General features: G+C 35.1%; 1 protein-coding gene across 6 annotated transcripts in view; it reads left to right on the plus strand.

Moving 5' to 3' along the window:
* TUT4 (terminal uridylyl transferase 4) overlaps positions 1 to 20,091 on the plus strand; it is a 142,687-nt gene that overhangs the window by 69,278 nt on the left and 53,318 nt on the right. For all 6 annotated transcript variants that reach the window (XM_061184210.1, XM_061184212.1, XM_061184211.1 and 3 more), the window contains exons 5-9: positions 11,712 to 11,889; positions 13,461 to 13,549; positions 14,710 to 14,761; positions 16,979 to 17,048; positions 18,439 to 18,565. In XM_061184210.1, coding sequence (XP_061040193.1) covers positions 11,712 to 11,889; positions 13,461 to 13,549; positions 14,710 to 14,761; positions 16,979 to 17,048; positions 18,439 to 18,565 — 516 coding nt within the window. The remainder of the gene's footprint in view (positions 1 to 11,711; positions 11,890 to 13,460; positions 13,550 to 14,709; positions 14,762 to 16,978; positions 17,049 to 18,438; positions 18,566 to 20,091) is intronic.

Genomic DNA, 20,091 nt, shown 5'->3' on the forward strand with positions numbered 1-20,091 from the left:
CTCTGTATGACCGACTCTAGGTCCATCCACCTCACTACAAATAACTCAATTTCGTTTCTTTTTATGGCTGAGTAATATTCCATTGTATATATGTGCCACACTTTCTTTATCCATTCATCTGTCCATGGACACTTAGGTTGCTTCCATGTCCTGGCTATTGTAAATAGTGCTGAAATGAATATTGTGGTAATGACTCTTTTTGAATTACAGTTTTCTCAGGGTATATGCGTAGTAGTGGGATTGCTGGGTCATATGGTAGTTCTATTTTTAGTTTTTCAGGAACCTCCATACTGTTCTCCATAGTGGCTGTATCAATTTACATTCCCACCAACAGTGCAAGAGGGGTCCCTTTTCTCCACACCCTCTCCAGCATTTATTGTTTGTAGATTTTTTGATGATGGCCATTTTGACCGGTGTGAGGTGATACCTCATTGTAGTTTTGATTTGCATTTCTCTAATGATTAGTGATGTTGAGCATCTTTTCATGTGTTTGTTGGCAATCTGTATATCTTCTTTAGAGAAATGTCTATTTAGGTCTTCTGCCCATTTTTGGATGAGGTTGTTTGTTTTTTTGATATTGAGCTGCATGAGCTGCTTGTATATTTTGGATATTAATCCTTTGTCAGTTGATTCGTTTGCAAATATTTTCTCCCATTCTGAGGGTTGTCTTTTTGTCTTGTTTATGGTTTCCTTTGCTGTGCAAAAGCTTTTAAGTTTCATTAGGTCCCATTTGTTTATTTTTGTTTTTATTTCCATTTCTCTAGGAGGTGGGTCAAAAAGGATCTTGCTATGATTTATGTCATAGAGTGTTCTGCCTATGTTTTCCTCTAAGAGTTTTATAGTGTCTGGTTTTACATTTAGGTCTTTCATCCATTTTGAGTTTATTTTTGTGTATAGTGCTAGGGAGTGTTCTAATTTCATTCTTTTACATGTAGCTGTCCAGTTTACCCAGCACCACTTATTGAAGAGGCTGTCTTTTCTCCATTGTATATTCTTGCCTCCTTTATCAAAGATAAGGTGACCATATGTGCGTGGGTTTATCTCTGGGCTTTCTATCCTGTTCCATTGATCTATTTCTGTTTTTGTGCCAGTACCATACTGTCTTGATTACTGTAGCTTTGTGGTATAGTCTGAAGTCTGGGAGCCTGATTCCTCCAGCTCCGTTTTTCTTTTTCAAGATTGCTTTGGCTATTCAGGGTCTTTTGTATTTCCATACAAATTGTACAATTTTTTGTTCTAGTTCTGTGAAAAATGCCATTGGTAGTTTGATAGGGATTGCATTGAATCTGTAGATTGCTTTGGGTAGTATAGTCATTTCACAATGTTGATTCTTCCAATCCAAGAACATGGTATCTCTCTACATCTGTTTGTATCATCTTTAATGTCTTTCATCACTGTCTTATAGTTTTCTGTATACAGGTCTTTTGTCTCCTTAGGTAGGTTTATTCCTAGGTATTTTACTCTTTTTGTTGCAATGGTAAATGGGAGTGTTTCCTTAATTTCTCTTTCAGATTTTTCATCATTAGTGTGTAGGAATGCAAGAGATTTCTGTACATTAATTTTGTATCCTGCTACTTTACCAAATTCATTGATTAGCTCTAGTAGTTTTCTGGTAGCATCTTTAGGATTCTCTATGTATAGTATCATGTCATCTGCAAACAGTGACAGTTTTACTTCTTCTTTTCTGATTGGGTTCCTTTTATTTCTTTTACTTCTCTGATTGCTGTGGCTAAAACTTCCACAACTATGTTGAATAATAGTGGTGAGAGTGGGCAACCTTGTGTCGTTCCTGATCTTAGTGGAAATGGTTTCAGTTTTTCACCATTGAGAATGATGTTGGCTGTGGGTTTGTCATATATGGCCTTTATTATGTTAAGTTCCCTATATGCCTACTTTCTGGAGGACTTTTATCATAAATGGGTGTTGAATGTTGTCGAAAGCTTTTTCTGCATGTATTGAGACGATCATATGGTTTTTCTTCTTCAATTTGTTAATATGGTTTATCACATTGATCGATTTGCATATATTGATGAATCCTTGCATTCCTGGGATAAACCCCACTTGATCATAGTGTATGATCCTTTTAACGTGCTGTTGGATTCTGTTTGCTAGTATTTTGTTGAGGATTTTTGCATTTATGTTCATCAGTGATATTGGCCTGTAGTTTTCTTTTTTTGTGACATCTTTGTCTGGTTTTCATATCAGGGTGATGGTTGCCTCGTAGAATGAGTTGTGGAGTGTTCCTCCCTCTGCTATATTTTGGAAGAGTTTGAGAAGGATGGGTGTTAGCTCTTCTCTAAATGTTTGATAGAAATCGCCTGTGAATCCATCTGGTCCCGGGCTTTTGTTTGTTGGAAGATTTTTAATCACAATCTCAGTTTCAGTGCTTGTGATTCGTCTGTTTATATTTTCTGTTTCTTCCTGGTTCAGTCTCGGGAGGTTGTGCTTTTCTAAGAATTTGTCCATTTCTTCCAGGTTGTCCATTTTATTGGCATATGGTTGCGTGTAGTGATATCTCATGATCCTTTGTATTTCTGCAGTGTTAGTTGTTACTTCTCCCTTTTCATTTGTAATTCTGTTGATTTGAGTCCTCTCCCTTTTTTTTTCTTGATGAGTCTGGCTAATGGTTTATCAATTTTGTTTATCTTCTCAAAGAACCAGCTTTTAGTTTTATTGATATTTGCTATTGTTTCCTTCATTTCTTTTTCATTTATTTCTGATCTGATCTCTATAATTTCTTTCCTTCTGCTAACTTTGGTTTTTTTTTTGTTCTTCTTTCTCTAATTGCTTTAGGTGTAAGGTTAGGTTGTTTGTTTGAGATGTTTCTTGTTTCTTGAGGTAGGATTGTATCGCTATGAACTTCCCTCTTAGAGCTGCTTTTGCTGCATCCCATAGGTTTTGGGTTGTTGTGTTTTCACTGTCATTTGTTTCTAGGTATTTTTTGGTTTCCTCTTTGATTTCTTCAGTGAGCTCTAGGTTATTTAGTAGTGTACTGTTTAGCCTCCATGTGTTTGTATTTTTTACAGTTTTTTTCCTGTAATTGATATCTAGTCTTATAGCATTGTGGTCAGAAAAGATACTTGATATGATTTCAGTTTTCTTAAGTTTACCAAGGCTTGATTTGTGATTCAAAATGTGGTTTATCCTGGAGAATGTTCCCTGAGCACTTGAGAAGAAAGTGTATTCTGTTGTTTTTGAATGGAATGTCCTATAAATATCAATTAAGTCCATTTTGTTTAATGCGTCATTTAAAGCTTGTGTTTCCTTATTTATTTTCATTTTGGATGATCTGTCCATTGGTGAAAGTTGGGTGTTAAAGTCCCCTACCATTATTGTGTTACTGTCGATTTCCCCTTTTATGGCTGTTAGCATTTGCCTTATGTATTGAGGTGCTCCTATGTTGGGTGCATAAATATTTACAATTGTTATATCTTCTTCTTGGATTGATCCCTTGATCATTATGTAGTGTCCTTCTTTTTCTCTTATAATAGTCTTTGTTTTAATGTCTATTTTGTCTGATATGAGGATTGCTACTCCAGCTTTCTTTTGAATTCCATTTGCATGGAATATCTTTTTCCATCCCCTCACTTTCAGTCTGTATGTGTCCCTAGGTCTGAAGTGGGTCTCTTGTAGACAGCATATATACGGGTCTTGTTTTTGTATCCATTCAGCCAGTCTGTGTCTTTTGGTGGGAGCATTTAATCCATTTACGTTTAAGGTAATTATCAATATGTATGTTCCTGTTACCATTTTCTTAATTGTTTTGGGTTTGTTATTGTAAGTCTTTTCCTTCTCTTGTGTTTCCTGCCTAGAGAAGTTCCTTTAGCATTTGTTGTAAAGCTGGTTTGGTGGTGTTGAATTCTCTTAACTTTTGCTTATCTGAAAAGGTTTTAATTTCTCCATGAAATCTGAATGAGATCCTTGCTGGGTAGAGTAATCTTGGTTGTAGGTTTTTCCCTTTCGTCACTTTAAATATGTCCTGCCACTCCCTTCTGGCTTGCAGAGTTTCTGCTGAAAATCAGCTCTTAACCTTATGGGGATTCCCTTGTGTGTTATTTGTTGCTTTTCCCTTGATGCTTTTAATATTTTTTCTTTGTATTTAATTTTTGATAGTTTCATTAATATGTGTCTCGGCGTGTTTCTCTTTCGGTTTATCCTGTATGGTACTCTCTGTGCTTCCTGGACTTGATTGACTATTTCCTTTCCCATGTTGAGGAAGTTTTTGACTATAATCTCTTCAAATATTTTCTCAGCCCCTTTCTTTTTCTCTTCTTCTTCTGGGACCCCTATAATTCGAACGTTGGTGCATTCAGTGTTGTACCAGAGGTCTCTGAGATTGTCCTCAATTCTTTTCATTGTTTTTTCTTCATTCTGCTCTCTGGCAGTTATTTCCACCATTTTATCTTCCAGCTCACTTATCCATTCTTCTGCCTCAGTTATTCTGCTATTGATTCCTTCTAGAGTATTTTTAATTTCAGTGATTGTCTTGTTCATCACTGTTTGTTTCCTCTTTACTTCTTCTAGATCCTTGTTAAATGTTTCTTGTATTTCTCCATTCTGTTTCTGAGATTTTAGATCATCTTTACTATCATTACTCTGAATTCTTTTTCAGGTAGGTTGCCTATTTCGTTTTCATTTATTTGGTCTTGTAGGTTTTTACCTTGCTCCTTCATCTGTAATGTATTTTTCTGTCGTTAAATTTTTTTTTCCCTCTTTTTTATGGGTGGTGCTGTATTCCTGTCTTACTGGTTGTTTGGCCTGAGACGTCCAGCACGGGAGTTTTCAGGCAGTTGGGTAGAGCTGGGCCTTGGTGCTGAGATGAGGACCTATGGGAGGCCTCACTCTGATTAATATTCCCTGAGGTCTGAGGTTCTCTGTTAGTCCAATGGTTTGGTCTCAGAGCTCCCACCACAGGAACTCGGGCCTGACTTCCGGCCTTGGAACCAAGATCTTGCAAGCTTCGTGGTGTGGTAAAAAAAAAAAAAAAGAAAAAAAAAAGAAAAAAAAGGAGCAGTACAATATCAAAGAATAAAAAACAAAATAAAGTTAGAAAGGTAAAAAACACATTAGGAAAAAATAAAACTGTAATTGAAACAACTGCAACAAGGTAAAATAAAACCACAACAGAAAAAAGAAAAAAATAAAATAAAGAGGGGGGAACTAGCCAAAAGGGGAGAACAATAACAAAGTATAAAGAATAAAATAAAATTTGAAAAATAAAAGATTTATTAGGAAATATAATAATATAAAAGAATCAAGAACAGTGAATCAACAAGGTAAGACAGAACCCCAATCTAAAAGAGGAAAAAAGTGAAAAAAAAAAAAAAAGCCTTGGCTATGAAGGCAGAGTTTAGGCGGAGGTGGAACTTAGGCAGGGACCTAGCGGGTGGGGGGGCGGGGGGGTGGGAGGGGTGATGCTTGAGCGTGGGGCGGGGCCTATGCAGGGCGCTGTTCAGGCATGGCCCAGGACCTCTGCTTAGGATCTGGGCTTTGAAGGGGAGGGGCAGCACCTGGAAAGGAGGGCCTCTGGAGTGTGGAGTTCCAGAGTTTGGAGGTAGGGCCCTGAGTGAGGGTGTGTGGGTGGGGTTTAGGCCCAACGCATTGGAGGGTGTCTCCGAATGTAGAGGTAGGGCCCTGGATGGGGGTGTAGGGGCAGGGCTTGCACTCTGAGCGGCAGGAGGGAGGCTCCCAGGGCAGAGGATTAGGCCTGGGGTGCCTAAGTGGACAGGGAAAGTGTTGGCCCGGTTCTCTTCCATTCCTTTGTGCTCCTCCCCACCATCTTCCCCAGGGTCTCCACCGTTGCCGCTGGACCCCTAACCATGGGTGGGTCCCTCTGGGTGTAGGAACTCCTCCCCTCCCCCAGCCACCCCTCAGGGTCCGGCCTTTACTTTTGCTCCCCCTTCCCTCCCTCCCACTCCCTCAGGACCCGCTCGGCTGGAGGGGGCCTCAGTGGGCAGAGGATCAGGATGAATCTCAGCAGGTTCCTGGGGGCTCAAGTGGGCAGGTGAAACCTGACTGGCCATGTTCCCTTTTGATCCTCTGCCCTCCCAGTGGTTCCCCGATATCCTCCTTCTGTCGTGGGATCCCTTCCCCTCCCCCAGCCACCCCTCAGGGGCACCAGTCCCATCCCGCCTCCACTTCTCCTCCCCCATCACTTCCCTCACGCCCCACATCCTACCCGGTCGCTGGGGGTTCGCCCTGTTCCCTTAGGTGTCCGTGGTCCTGCACCGGTGCCTGGTAAGTGCCCTAGTTGTGAGGAGGTGCGAATCCGCGTTCTCCTAGTATGCCATCTTGACTCTGCCCCCTATAAAATGATTTTGATAATAGCTCCCTAAGGAGGTGTATTTTAAGACGTAAGTGACATAATATCTCTAAAACCCCTGGCACAATGCCAAGCCCATAGTGGGTACTCAATAAATGGTGGTTGTTGTTGCTGTTATTATAGAGGTAGAGAGTGCTTACTTGTTGAAAACACAAACCAGTAGATGAGGCAGTGTTTAAAATGAGGAGACTAAGTTGATTACCTCAGGAGGTAAAGAGTGATGGAATGCATAGCATGTTATTAATCATGAATTAAAGGGAGCATTTCATTATGTTGGAAAGGGAAAGACATTAAGAAGCCTTCACTGACTATTTGACATTTAAGTTACAACTTCAGGGATTAGAGTTTCACCAGATGGATACAAGAAAGAGTGTCATGATGTGAGTAATGATGTGGAGACCCAATATCACATATAGTCTTTGGAAGCTGCTGACTATTTAACTATGGATATCTGCCCCAGATGTTAGGGGGAGGGAACGGTTGGAGGAGGGCCTAAAAATGCATGCTGAAACTAAATTGCTGTATATTCCACGTTAAGAAGGTGGTGCATTATCCTGTTGGCGCCATTGAAGGTTTAAAACAATTTTTTTATTGTGGTAAAATATATATGACATAATATTTACCATTTTAACCATCTTTAAGTGTATAGTTCAGTGACATTAAGTACATTCACTTTGTTGTACAATGATCTGCAATATCCATTTCCAGAACTTTTTCATTAACTTATATTGAAACCCTGTATCCATTAAACAATAACTCCTCATTTCTCTCTCACCCTTGCTCCTGGTAACCACCGCTGTACTTTCTGTCTCTGTATTTGACTGTTGTAGGTGCTGCATATAAGTGGAATTATATATTTGTCCTTTTCTGCTTATTTCACTTAGCGTAACGTCTTTAAGCTTCAACCATATTGTAGTACAGTACGTGTCAGAATTTCTTTCTTTTTTAATGTTGAATAATATCCCATTCTATGTAGTATATACCATGTTTTGTGTGTCCATTCATCCATGGATGGATATCTGGGTTGTTTCTACTTTTTGCTATTGTGAATAATGTTGGTATGAACATTGGTGTAGAAATACTTGTTTGAATCTTTACTTTCATTTCTTTTGTGTATATACCCAGAAGTGGAATTGCTGAGTCAAATGGTAAATTTATGTTTAATTTTCTGAGGACCTGCCATGCTGTTTTCTGCAGGGGCTGTACCATTTTACATTACCACTAGTGATACACAAGGGTTCAATTTCTTCATATCCACAAAATCTTGTTGTTTTTTCTGTTGTTGTTGTTGTTTTGATAATAATCATCCTAGTCGTATATCATTGTGCTTTTGATTTGCATTTCCCTAATGATTAGTGATGTTGAGCACCTTTTCATGTGCTTATTGTCCATTCATATATCTTCTTTGGAGAAATGTCTATTCAAGTCCTGTGACCACTTTTGAATTGGGTTATTTTCTTGTAGTTGAGTTTAGGAGTTCTTCATATGTTCTGGATATTAATTCTGTATCATACACATGACTTGCAAATTTTTTATTCCATTATATGAGTTGCCTTTTTACTCTATTAGTAGTGTTGTTTGATACACAAAAGTATTTAATTTTCGTGAAGTCCAATTTGTCTATTTTTTCTTTTGTTTCCTGTGTTTTTGTTTAATATCCAAAAAATCATTTCCAAATCCAATGTCATGAAGCTTTTCTCTTTTGTTTTCTTCTAAGAGTTTTATAATTTTGCTCTTATGTTTAGATCTTTGATCCATTTTGAGTTAATTTTTGTATGTGGTGTAAGACAAGGATCCATATTGCATGTGGATATCCAGCTTTCCTAGCACCATGTTTTGAAAAGGCAGTTCTTTCCCATTGAATGTTCTTAACATTTTTATTAAAAATCATTTGACCTTATATATGAACATCTATTTCTGGGCTCTCTTATTTTATTGGCCTCTGTGTCTATATTTATGCCAGTGCCATACTGTTTTGGTTACTGTGGCTTTGCAGTAAGTTTTGAAGTCAGGAAATGTTAGTCTCCTAGCTTTGTTCCTCTTGTTCAAGATTGTTTTGGCTATTTGGGGTCCCTTGAGAGCCCAGGTGAATTTTAGGATCTTTTTTCCTATTTCTGCAAAAAAAAAGTCATTGGGATATTGATAGGGATTGCATTGAATATGTAGATTGCTTTGGGTACTGTTGACATCTTAACAATATTAAGTCTGCCAATCCATGAACATGAAATATCTTTCTCTTTATTCATGTCTTCTTTAATTTCTTTAAGCCATGTTTTGTCTTTTTCACTGCACACCTTTTTCGTCTTCTGGGTTAATTCTTAAATCTTTTATTCTTTTTGATGCTATTTTAAGTGGAATTATTTTTTTTCAGGTTGTTCATTGTTAGTGTATAGAAATGCAACTGATTTTTGTGTGCTGATTTGTATCCTGCTAGTTTGCTGAATTTGTTCATTAGTTTTAACATTTGTTTTTAGACTCTTAAGGGTTTTCTACATATTAGATTATGTTATCTGTGAATAGAGATAATTTTATTTATTCTTTTCCAAGTTGGATGCCTTTTATTTCTTTTTCTTACCTAATTCCTTTGGCTAGACCTTCCAATAATATGTTGAATAGAAGTAGTGAAATGGGCATTCTTTACTGGTTCCTGATCTTAGAGGAAAGCTTTCAGTCTTTCACTATCAGATATGATGTTAGCTGTAGGCTTTTCATATATGGTCTTTATTATGTAGCAGTAGTTTCATTTTATTCCTAGTTCGTTGAGTGTTTTTACTGCAAGGGGTGTTGAATTTTGTCAAATGGTTTCTCTGCATCAGTTGAGGTTATCTGTCATTTTTCCCTTTTCATGCTGTTAAGGTGGTATATTACATTGATTATTTTATGTTTAACCATTCTTGCATTCTAGGAGTAAATCACATTTGGTCATGGTGTATAATCCTTTTAATATTCTGTGAATTCGGTTTCCTAGTATTTTGTTGAAGATGTATTGAAGGTTTTTAAATAGGAGAGTAACTGGTAGAAATATGGGGAATGGGATGAAGAGCTGGAGATTAGAAATGGGAGAGTAATTAGGAGGTTTTTGCCTTTTGGGCAAGTTTTCCTAGCCTAAACTAATTCTTTCCAGCATTTACCTCATCTCAGTAGAAGGCACCACCATTTACCCTGTTGCTTAGGATAAGCACATTTGAGTCATCTTTGATTCATCTCTTTCATTTACACCCCACATTCAAACCATTAGCAAATTCTATAGAATTTACCTTCAAAATATTATGTATTCCAAATTTAGTCATTTGTCACACATCTCTACTTTTTCTGCTGTAGTCTAAGCTACCACCGTCTCTCATGTGGACTATTTCCAACTTACCTCACTTCTTGCCCCGCCCCACCCCCCCACCCAGTCTTCTTCATTTAGTAGCCAGAATTGTTCTTTTAAAATATATCATGTTACTTCCTACTTATAGCCCATCAGTAGCTTCACAACTTAAAATAAAATTCTAAGCCCTTATCCAGTTTCATGAGGTTATACAATATTTGGCTTCTAGTTAACTTTTCAGTTTCATCATGTTTCACAGTCACCACTTTGTTACTCAGCCTCAGACATATTGCTCTCTTTAAATAAGATTAGGTACTTTTTTGCCTCTGAGTCTTCGCATTTACTGTTTTCTGTGTCTTGAATGTTCTTCCTCCAGAAATTTAAATGTCTCTCTTCTTCACTTTCAGGTCTCTTCACCTGTTTAGAGTGGCTTTCTTTGTCTACTCTATTCTAAAATAATACCGTCTTCCCAACAGTCTGTAGCCTCTTACCCTGTTTTATTTTTCTTAATAACACTACCTGACATCATAATATATATCTATTTATCTGTTGTCGATTTTCTCTAACTAGAATGTAAGTTATAGAAGGGTAGGGATTTAATTGATCATATTTATGACAGAGGATATATGAAGATATCATGTTGACATGAGGATGAGCAATGATATGAGGATATAAATGAGAATGTTTGATTGAACAGTACCCTAAAGGAGGTAGAATAGGCTTATTTTTTTTTTTTTTTTAATTTTATTTATTTATTTTTATTTATTTGGCTGTGCCAGGTCTTAGTTGCGGCAAGCAGGATTGTTGCAGCATGCGGGATCTTTAGTTGCAGCATACAGGCTCTTATTGCAGCATGCGGGATAGCATAGATAGAAGAGTGTGTTCACTGTCTTTTATCCTCTTATTTTCAATCTAGAAATAAAGATAATTTTGTTGCATGTTAATTTTGTGTCATTTTTTCATTAAGTATATTGCTGTTAATACCTTGGATAAATCCTAAAAAAAAAGTAGTCCCGAAAACTTAGATGCTCATCTAAGATGTAGTTTATAGTTAAGGTTGCAGAAATGATCTTAGAAACTTATAAAAACAAGGTTGTCTTACTTCTATGTTTGATTATTCTGTACCATAGGTAAACTTGATTTACATTAAGACTGAATATGGTAACAAAGAATAGAATTAGGAATAGACCAAAGTCTTTGTTTTACTATATTGAGTGGGGGATGGGGAAAGAACAAACTACTTTTGATCATTCTTTTGGGAGCTCCATATCTCAAAAAAAATAAGAGATTGTTGACTGAAATGTGATAATAGAAAATGTTTTTGTTATAATATTAAAGAAATGGTATGGTCTGTTATGTTGAAAAATGTATGGAATAGTAGGATGTGAGCTGGTGGGTGATTTTCTTCTTTTCTTATAATTCATGTAGCTTTTGCAGTTAGCATGTAGTTTTTAAAATGAGAGTAATCAATTAATTTAAAAAATCATTGTGCATATATAATATAGTCCCTCTTCAGCTCCTTGTTTTAAATTGCTTTCAAACTTTTAGCAGAATAGAGGTTTTGTTTTTTTTAACATTTTGCCTAGTTTTGTATAAAATAACAGCGAAATCAGTTTTAAATGGGAGGCAGTGTATCAAATACATGGCGATATTGTTTAGGATGTTTTCCTGTGACCATTTAATCTGGTACTGTACATGCCAATCAGAGACATTCAAGACCTTCTGCTATACCTAAGACAGTCTCTCTTGGCTGCAACAAAATGATCAGCTAAATGTTGTTACTTATGGAATCTTGGCTTTGATGTAGCATTTCAGAATTTATGCAGACAGTAAAGTAAAACAGGTTTTATTTTTTAAATGTTTAATAGCAACCTCCCCCACAGCACCTCTCATTCTTTCAGTCCTGCTTCACAGAGGCAGGGATCTCTGTCTCTTTTGTTCAGTTCCATATCCTAGGTTTCTTAAATCTGGCAATAGAAGGTGCATATATGTTGATTATGTCCTTCTCTCCTAAATACGAGGACGTTAAAATAGAAATCTTTTTTATATTGTTGTTGTTAAACGTCACACTAATAGGAAAAACAGGAAGAAAGTGAACTTCGTTCTCTGCCACCTCCTTCCCTTGCCCACTTGGCTGCTTTAAGTGTTGCAGTTATTGAATTAGCAAAAGAACAAGGAATAACAGATGATGACCTCAGAGTTCGTCAGGAAATTGTGGAGGAGATGTCAAAGGTTATAACAGCATTTTTACCAGGTACAGCTTCATTTTATACTTAATTTTTAAAATGACACAACTCTTCCTCTTGCTTCCTCTTGAACTTAGGGTAAATTCTTAATGTTTTTCTTTCTCTTTTTTTCTCCATCTTAAAAGTAGCTTAATTTAATTATTTGTAAATGACTTTTGGGGGGAGATATTTCAGAAAAGGAAAATGGAGAATTACGGCACAGCATAATTTTTGTAATAAGAAAAAAAGATTTTTAAAATGTCAGATACAAGATTAATTGCTTAGTGCTTGAATATTATATTTTATATTAAATTTTCAGTATCACTGACTTCTGAATGGACATTTTAGTCATATTTATTTCAGTATATACGGTTGAACTAGTTACTGAATAAAATTCCTATTGCTTGATAGTGGGGAAAATTAATTTACTTTAAGGACGTTAGAGGTAAAATTTACACTTTTATTTCTTTTTTTGACTCTTGATCTTTCTTTACAGAAAGCTATTGTTTTGGGCACAAGGGGGAGTTGGGTCAGGTTTATTGTAGACATTATGTATAGATTATTTGCTTAGCCCTCAGCATTTTTTTGCTTTAATACTGAATTTAGGTAAATGGATATTAAGTAAGACTTGTTTCTTACCACCAAAGGGACTTTAGACAGTTGATAAATTATAATTTTATATCAAGCCATTGTGAGATTTATAAGAAAGAATATAAAATTGAAATTGAAATTTTAATTTTTCTTTATTATTTCTATAATGTAGTTTTCTATCTAAAACACATTGATACTAATTTAAATTATACATAGGAATAATTTACTTATTATTATAAGAATAGAAGTGAAATATTTATGATTTTAATGACTTGGATGACTTCCAGGCATTTTGTGAACTTGAAAAGTAGACTTTTATATATTCAACTGAGTACAAACTTAACACTTCCTAGCATACTAAACATCCCATGATCAGTCCCAATCATGTTATTTTTCAACTTGCCCTCTGCTGAGATCCTTTAAAAATTTACCTTATTATGATTTTTGAAATAACATATTTGATAGTTTGCAAAAGATGTAGGTAGCATGTTATTATTCCTATTTATTTTGTTCTGTGGACTCTTGAAAGCCAGAGTTTTTTTTGGTTTTAGGTCTGCAGTATCAATTGACTTGGCTTCACTTTGTTTTTAAAGAGCATTGGCTGAATGTCTGTGATCCCTTCCCCATTTAAAGAGCTCTTTCTTAAGTAAATATAAATATCTAAAAAAATATGTAGTTTGTGACAGTAGCTATAGCTAAGTTAGTATATTCTTTACTGTTACATATTAAATGTGAAACATACTTCTAGTTATTCCTAAATGAATTACTACTAAAATTTTGTTTAAACACTGAACTTGAATGAGTTATTTCTCTCTTCCTGAACCCTATAACTGAGAAACATTTTTATTATTTTGTAGATCAGTTAGAAAAGGATATTATTCTTCTATAATTGCTGTATTAGAATTGGAAGACACAGAATTGAAGTATATGCAGTTTTCCTATCACTGTTTTTTAAAGTTCTCATATTTGCATGCTGTTTCATGCTATGATATTTTTCCTTCATTTCCAGAGTGTTCACTTAGGTTGTATGGCTCGTCTCTGACTAAGTTTGCTCTGAAAAGTAGTGATGTTAATATAGATATAAAATTTCCTCCCAAGGTAAGTAATTAGACAAGACCCTTTTCTGTATGGTTCTTAATTAGTACTTGGTATTGTTTATTGATTATCTTTTTAGAGAAGATATAGGGGAATATAAAACTCTGGCTTGTAGAATGTTACCATCATGATTTAACAGTGCTTTTGGAAAGTACTTTTTAGGTGTCAGACATAGGTGGAATTAAAGAAAATAAGGGAGAAAAAAAAAAGGAAGACGAGGAAGGCGGTCAAAAAAAAAAGGGAAAATGCTTGTATTTGAACATGTTGAACAGTTATTGCTTATGGTAAGCAGTTTAGAAAGAGGAAAGAATTTTGAAATCATACATCTGTAGATGTTCAAATCTTGGCTGCAATGAGCAAGTTACTTGACCTTCTTGAGCCTCAGTTTCTAATTTCCAAAATAGGAATAATAACTTCAATATTAAATAAGGTGATATATACCAAGTATTTTTGTATAGTGCCTGGTACATTATAGGTACTTTTAATAAGTAGTGGCTAGGACCATTAGCAAAATACCAATATTGTTTAGCATTGCTAACATTGCTTATTTACTGACATATCAAACATTTAAAATAATCAGTTGATATTTTATGTGTTTTTAATTTTTTGAATAATAAGTTTATGCTCAAGGAGGTTTGATTTGGGTGAAAATTTGATGTTTTAATTTCTAGTCTGATATAGTCGTTAACTTACAAGTAAGGTATGATTATTAAATACTTTTTAAATAGCAGCAAAGTACATATTTAAGCTAAATATTTGACATGCTTGTTATTTAAAGTAGTATTTTAATCTAAGCCTTTTGGCCATGCTGCCAGTTGTCAATATCCCTTAAATTTCTTATCTCAACAACTTCTCTTTAGAAATCATTTGGTAAACTGATTTCTTTTTCATTTGTTTTGATATGAAATTACAGAATCTTTTCTCACTCTAAGAACTCACTAATTCTAGTAGTGTTGCTGGAATAATAGCACTATATGATTTATTAGATTCTACTGCCTCCATGAACAAGATTTCTTAACATAAAAGTAGAACACTATTCTGTTTTCATTATTTTAAAATACAGAGCATGATTTTATTTGTATTTAATGAAATTGAATTATCTCTAAAGTTCTGCAACTTGAACTTTGAAGTTAATGTATTTATTAATTTGAAACTTCTTTTAGATGAATCATCCAGATCTTCTGATACAAGTGCTTGGGATTTTAAAAAAAAGTGGTGAGTTTCTTTTTAAAGTTGTTTTTCTAAAGAAAGTTCTTTAAAGATATATGCATTGTGTTGTTTATGTATGCCTAACCAAGTTAAACTAAAACTGCTAGCATATTTGCATCATTGTATTGCATATGTATTTAATAGGTGTACTAGAACATTTACATGTCGGTTACATCAAAAGTATCATATTTAAAATTGATATATTAAAAATGATTGCCTTTTGGGTAATTTCAAAATGTTGCCTTTGAGTATTATGGATGCTTCTTGTGTAAAATGAGACAGAAAACCTGTAATCATTAGGAGATTGTTGATGAACGAAGATTTAGGGACAGACTTGGGGGAAAAAATGTGTGTATGCATTGAGTAAATATGTTTCTTCCCCACTTAAAACAATGTTAATCATTTATAGTACGTCAACCAAATTATACCTAGTAAGTCTTTCATATGTGGCTCATCTGTCTGGATTGATTTTTATGTAAAAAGGACATTTTTATGTAAAAAGGACATTCATTCATTTATGTAACAAGTATTGTTACCTGTAAAAAGGTAACAGTACTTTTTAAATAAAAATTTTAAAAATTACAACTTTCTCAAAGCAGGTCCCAGGTCATGTAGTACAGTCTGGAATATTATTTTCTTGGTTTTATTTACTGCTTTTTTTGTTATATAAAGTAAATGCCTAGGAGCCCAGAATCTGGAGCCAGACTTTCCAGGCGCAAATTTTAGTTGTACCACTTACTGGTTGTGTGTCCTTTGACAAATTACTTAAGTGTTAATGCTTCAGTTTTCTCATCTATGAAATGGCAATAATATAGTATCTTTTTGATGAGAGGGTTGTTTATGAGGATGAAATGGGTTAAGCCATAGCTTAGAAAAGTACCTGGTTTACAGTACCTTCTTATTACATTTCTGCTGCCGTGATTGTTATTATTATTACTATTGTCATCTTAAATTTTATGAATCAAAATTACCTGTCAAAAATATTTCCATTTTGGCTTAGAAGAGATAGCTTATTGATTTTAGCCATACCCTCTCATTGGCTCTAGTGTCAGTTCTAAACTTCTTTTCTTCTCTCTGTCTGCCCTATCAGCTCTCCGTTATTTATCAGCTTTTTGGCCATTTTCCTGGGATATTAATATTTAAGGGATGATTTTGGTCCAGTTTAACCTGTAAAGGGCGTTTTCTTCTGTAATAAATAGTTGACTCTCATTGCACAAAAACTCTAAAGCATAGTATAGATAAACGCTTTTACCTCTTTAGACTCACTAGACACTATCAATGTAGCAAAAATATTTTAAATATGTTTTCCACTAAAATACATGAATAGATCATCTTTAAGTCACATAACATAGGTTTTTAAAATTCATTCCCTCCTTTATGCCCTCTGTACTCTTTAAAGACCTCTCTCCTGTTATCTACAGGATTTATTTGTTTAAAAATTTGTTTTCCAGATCCCTAATTGAGCTCTTTGTATCTATTCATTGTCATATCCACCATGCATAATGTAACTCCTGACATAAAGCTCTTCAGCACATTTGTTTTGAATAGATTAATAATTCCAACAGGTACTACTAAGAGATTTTTTTTTAACTTCAAATGAGATAATGTTAATCCATCTATTTTTGTTTAGATTAGATATTTTATGGCATGGGGCCTACCTTGGAGATGTAGAGAAAGACTTCAGAGTGGAAGTGTGCTTCACCTGTTAGTCCTTCCTTAAGAGCTTTGGCAGACTCTTCATATATTAACAGGAAATAGGGCCAGTAGAGTTAGCCTTTTACTGCCATGGATGATTTAAAAGAACTATATTGTCAAAGCATTGTAGGTTCTTGTTTCGTGACTCCTGTGGAAATAGCCTTCAGAAGTAAGTGGTGTCCTCTGTTTGCTATATCTATGAAGGTTTAACGACTTTGACTAGATAGTATATTTACTTGGAAATATTCAAACTTTTAGGGATGTTAAAACCTTTCTTCTTAAGATAATTATAATGTTCAGACAGTATTTGGGACTCTGCCTGTCTGTGGTTTGTGATAATACAGCAAATGACACCAAGAGAGGTAAGAGATTCTGTTGGGTTGATGCTCATAACGAGAAGAGTGGATTATCCCACCGAAGCAGTGAGAGTGATTTTTAGAAGGAAACTATTACTTAATGTTTACCATAGAGCAAACATTTGAGAGATGTTGACATTAGCTTACATGTTTTATTTTTTTTCTTTATTAGTATTATATGTAGATGTGGAATCTGATTTTCACGCTAAAGTTCCTGTTGTGGTGTGCAAAGATCGGAAAAGGTCGGTAACAATGAAGAGAAAATAAAGTTTTTAAAAAAAATTAACAGCAACCAAGTATGCAGTGGATATATGTAAGAGAGAAGAGTTTTGTTTTAGATTTCTCCTTGGATTAATTTGACTAAGCTAGTTTCTATTTATTAAAATTAGCAAGCCTGCTAAAAGCATGTGAACAAGAAATGGAGTTATTAGAGAGTTAAAAATAAAACATTCTAATGCAAAACTTTTCATTTGTTTATTCACGCAACAGTATTGAGCATTTACTATATGTTAGGTACTGCTTTGCTTATTTCAAACATAAATAAGAAATAGACTCTGTTCTCAAGGATCTGTCTATTAGAATCTAGTTTTTAGTTCACTGAAATTCAAGGAGTCATTGAAGATTGATCTTCGCTTTCTATTCAGATATTTATAGGACTGAGAGAGCAACATGCCTTTGACAAAGGAAACTAAAATAATTGTATTTGAAACCAATGTGGGAGAGATGGAAACAATACAGAAATAATAATGTATTCTTTTATTGATTATTAATTATTATTTCTTACATTTTAAGATTACTCTGTTTTCTTATTCAAAGCTAGAAGAATCTTTGGAGATCTAGTTCAACTTCCTTATTTTCTAAATTAGAAAATTGAGACCTGGAGTGATTAAGTGATTTGTCCAAATTCAAATTATTCAGGGGAAAATCAGAATTGGAATAGAGGTATTCTGACTTCTAGTGTTTTTCCTACCACATTGTGTCAAATTGCCTCTGCGGCAACCTCAGTCACATTCTTTTCCCTGCCACAAAAATGTTTCTTCTACAATTCTGTCACTCTGTTTAAGGTAGCTCCTGTTTTCACTTACATATAAGCATTACTTGTAGATTAATAGATAAATTCTTTCTGATCTCTAATCTGAAAATAGCATATCAATAAAGTCATGAAAGCTTGGATAGGAAAAATTAGAGTCAAGAAGTATAGCTAGTCAGTTCAGTATTTCATTTTTTGTTTTTATCATGTGCAAATCAAAAAGAATGGACTAGGAAGGTATGTTGTACTATTTGACATTGATGATATCAGTGTCTTTCCCCTCGCATAAATCAAGTTTTGGTGACTCTTAATGCTGCTTTTGAAATTAATTTTTCATGAACTTAAATATTAAATACTAAGTGAGGTTAAAATTTATTTCTGAAGTATAAATGAATAGTTAAAACATCTTTAATTTGTATGGAACTCTAGTGATGGAAATGATATATAGTTTTCTCTTAGCTCTAAGTTTATTAAAACATTTGTTTTTGTTATGACTTCTTAGGTGTTAATTGTGGTGACTGGAAAGGATAGCCACAGGATTTGAAGTATTCTGGTTTTTAAGGTATAAGTACAGTGAAAATTTGTTTCTTTCTCATTCACAGTGGTTTACTTTGTAGAGTGAGTGCAGGAAATGATATGGCATGCCTCACTACTGATTTACTTGCTGCTCTTGGCAAAATGGAACCTGTCTTTACTCCCTTGGTGTTAGCCTTTCGCTATTGGGCTAAGGTAAGTGGAACAGAGGAAAAAAGTACTTAACGTTTAAGATAACTGAGGCTTTTTCTTGCACTAACATGTAACATAAATCATAATAATGTGGGGACAAAATAGTTATCTGTGGACGGAAAGTGGTGTGGCAGGTTCTGATAATGGACATGAAAATAAAGTTTCATAGGCATCTAGAGTTTATTAATATATTTTAGAATGTTTAATTATTATACTTTATTCTCTTTTATGCAGTGTAGAAATATTCTCTTTCACATCTTAGTATTTGAGACTCAAGTTTTCACTCTTACTGTAAGTTAAGGTTGTAAGGTTGTAAGATATGGTTATGCAAGTTAAGATTCTTTTGTTAGCATATTTTTTCCCAGTCTCTGTCTTAGAACATTATTCTCTTTCCTCTAAATTATTGGTAACCTGCAGCAATTTCTTTCTTTTTTTTTTTTAAATGAATTTATTTACTTATTTTTGGCTGCGTTGGGTCTTTTGTTGCTGCGCACGGGCTTTCTCTAGTTGCGGCGAGTGGGGACTCCTCTTCATTGTGGTGAGCGGGCTTCTCATTGCGGTGGCTTCTCTTGTTGCGGAGCATGGGCTCTAGGCGCATGGGTTCAGTAGTTGTGGCTCACGGGCTATAGAGCTCAGGCTCAGTAGTTGTGGCGCACGGGCTTAGTTGCTTCGTGGCATGTGGGATCTTCCTGGACCAGGGCTCGAACCCCTGCCCCCTGCATTGGCAGGCGGATTCTTAACCACTGCGCCACCAGGGAAATCCCACCTGCAGCAATTTCTGAATGGCCAACTGCTAAGAATTCGTTATCTAAGTTTCCTAAATTAGAGTTAGCATATTATTAAAGGCTGTGGTTCCCCCTGTGCTCCAGGTTACCCCTTGGAGGTGGCGAGGAGTTGTAAATATCAGTCCAAATGACTAGAGAGAGAGAGATTTTAGTTTTTTTGTATAGTAGTCATCAGTGTAGTATTCATTACTTGTTAGACTAATGATGAGTATATTCTCTGTCTTACACAAAGAAGATGAATTAAAGGGGTAGTGGTGGAGTGATAACTTGAGAACAAAAACAGCCAGAGGATTCTTTTAGAAATAATTTGTCTCGACTTTTGATTCTCCCCATAGCTGGGACAGAACCAGCTGTCTGAGTAAGGAACAGCTTGAAAAGTGTGGAACAGTCAGAAAGCCTAAGTTGGGGTGTCTTCATACCTAACACCTTTGTGTTTGCTATTCCCTTCATCTAAAATGTTCTTACCCCACATATCCAGAATGCTTCACTTTTTTACTTTTTTTCAAGTTTCTGCTCAAATTTCATCTTACCAGAGTTTCCTGGACCACCCTGTATAAAATAGCATTGCCTCCATCACTCTCTCTGCCTTTACCCTGCTTTATTTTGTTCATAGCACTTACTGCCACCTGCCATACATATTCATATATTTGTTTGTGATCTGTTTTCTTCCATGAAATTATAAACCCTGCAAGGATAGGAATTTTAGTCTGTTTTATTTATTCACGGCTGGTCCTAGTGCTTCTT

The sequence above is a fragment of the Eubalaena glacialis genome, chromosome 3 (assembly GCF_028564815.1).
Source record: "Eubalaena glacialis isolate mEubGla1 chromosome 3, mEubGla1.1.hap2.+ XY, whole genome shotgun sequence".
Classification (NCBI taxonomy): Eukaryota; Metazoa; Chordata; class Mammalia; order Artiodactyla; family Balaenidae; genus Eubalaena; species Eubalaena glacialis.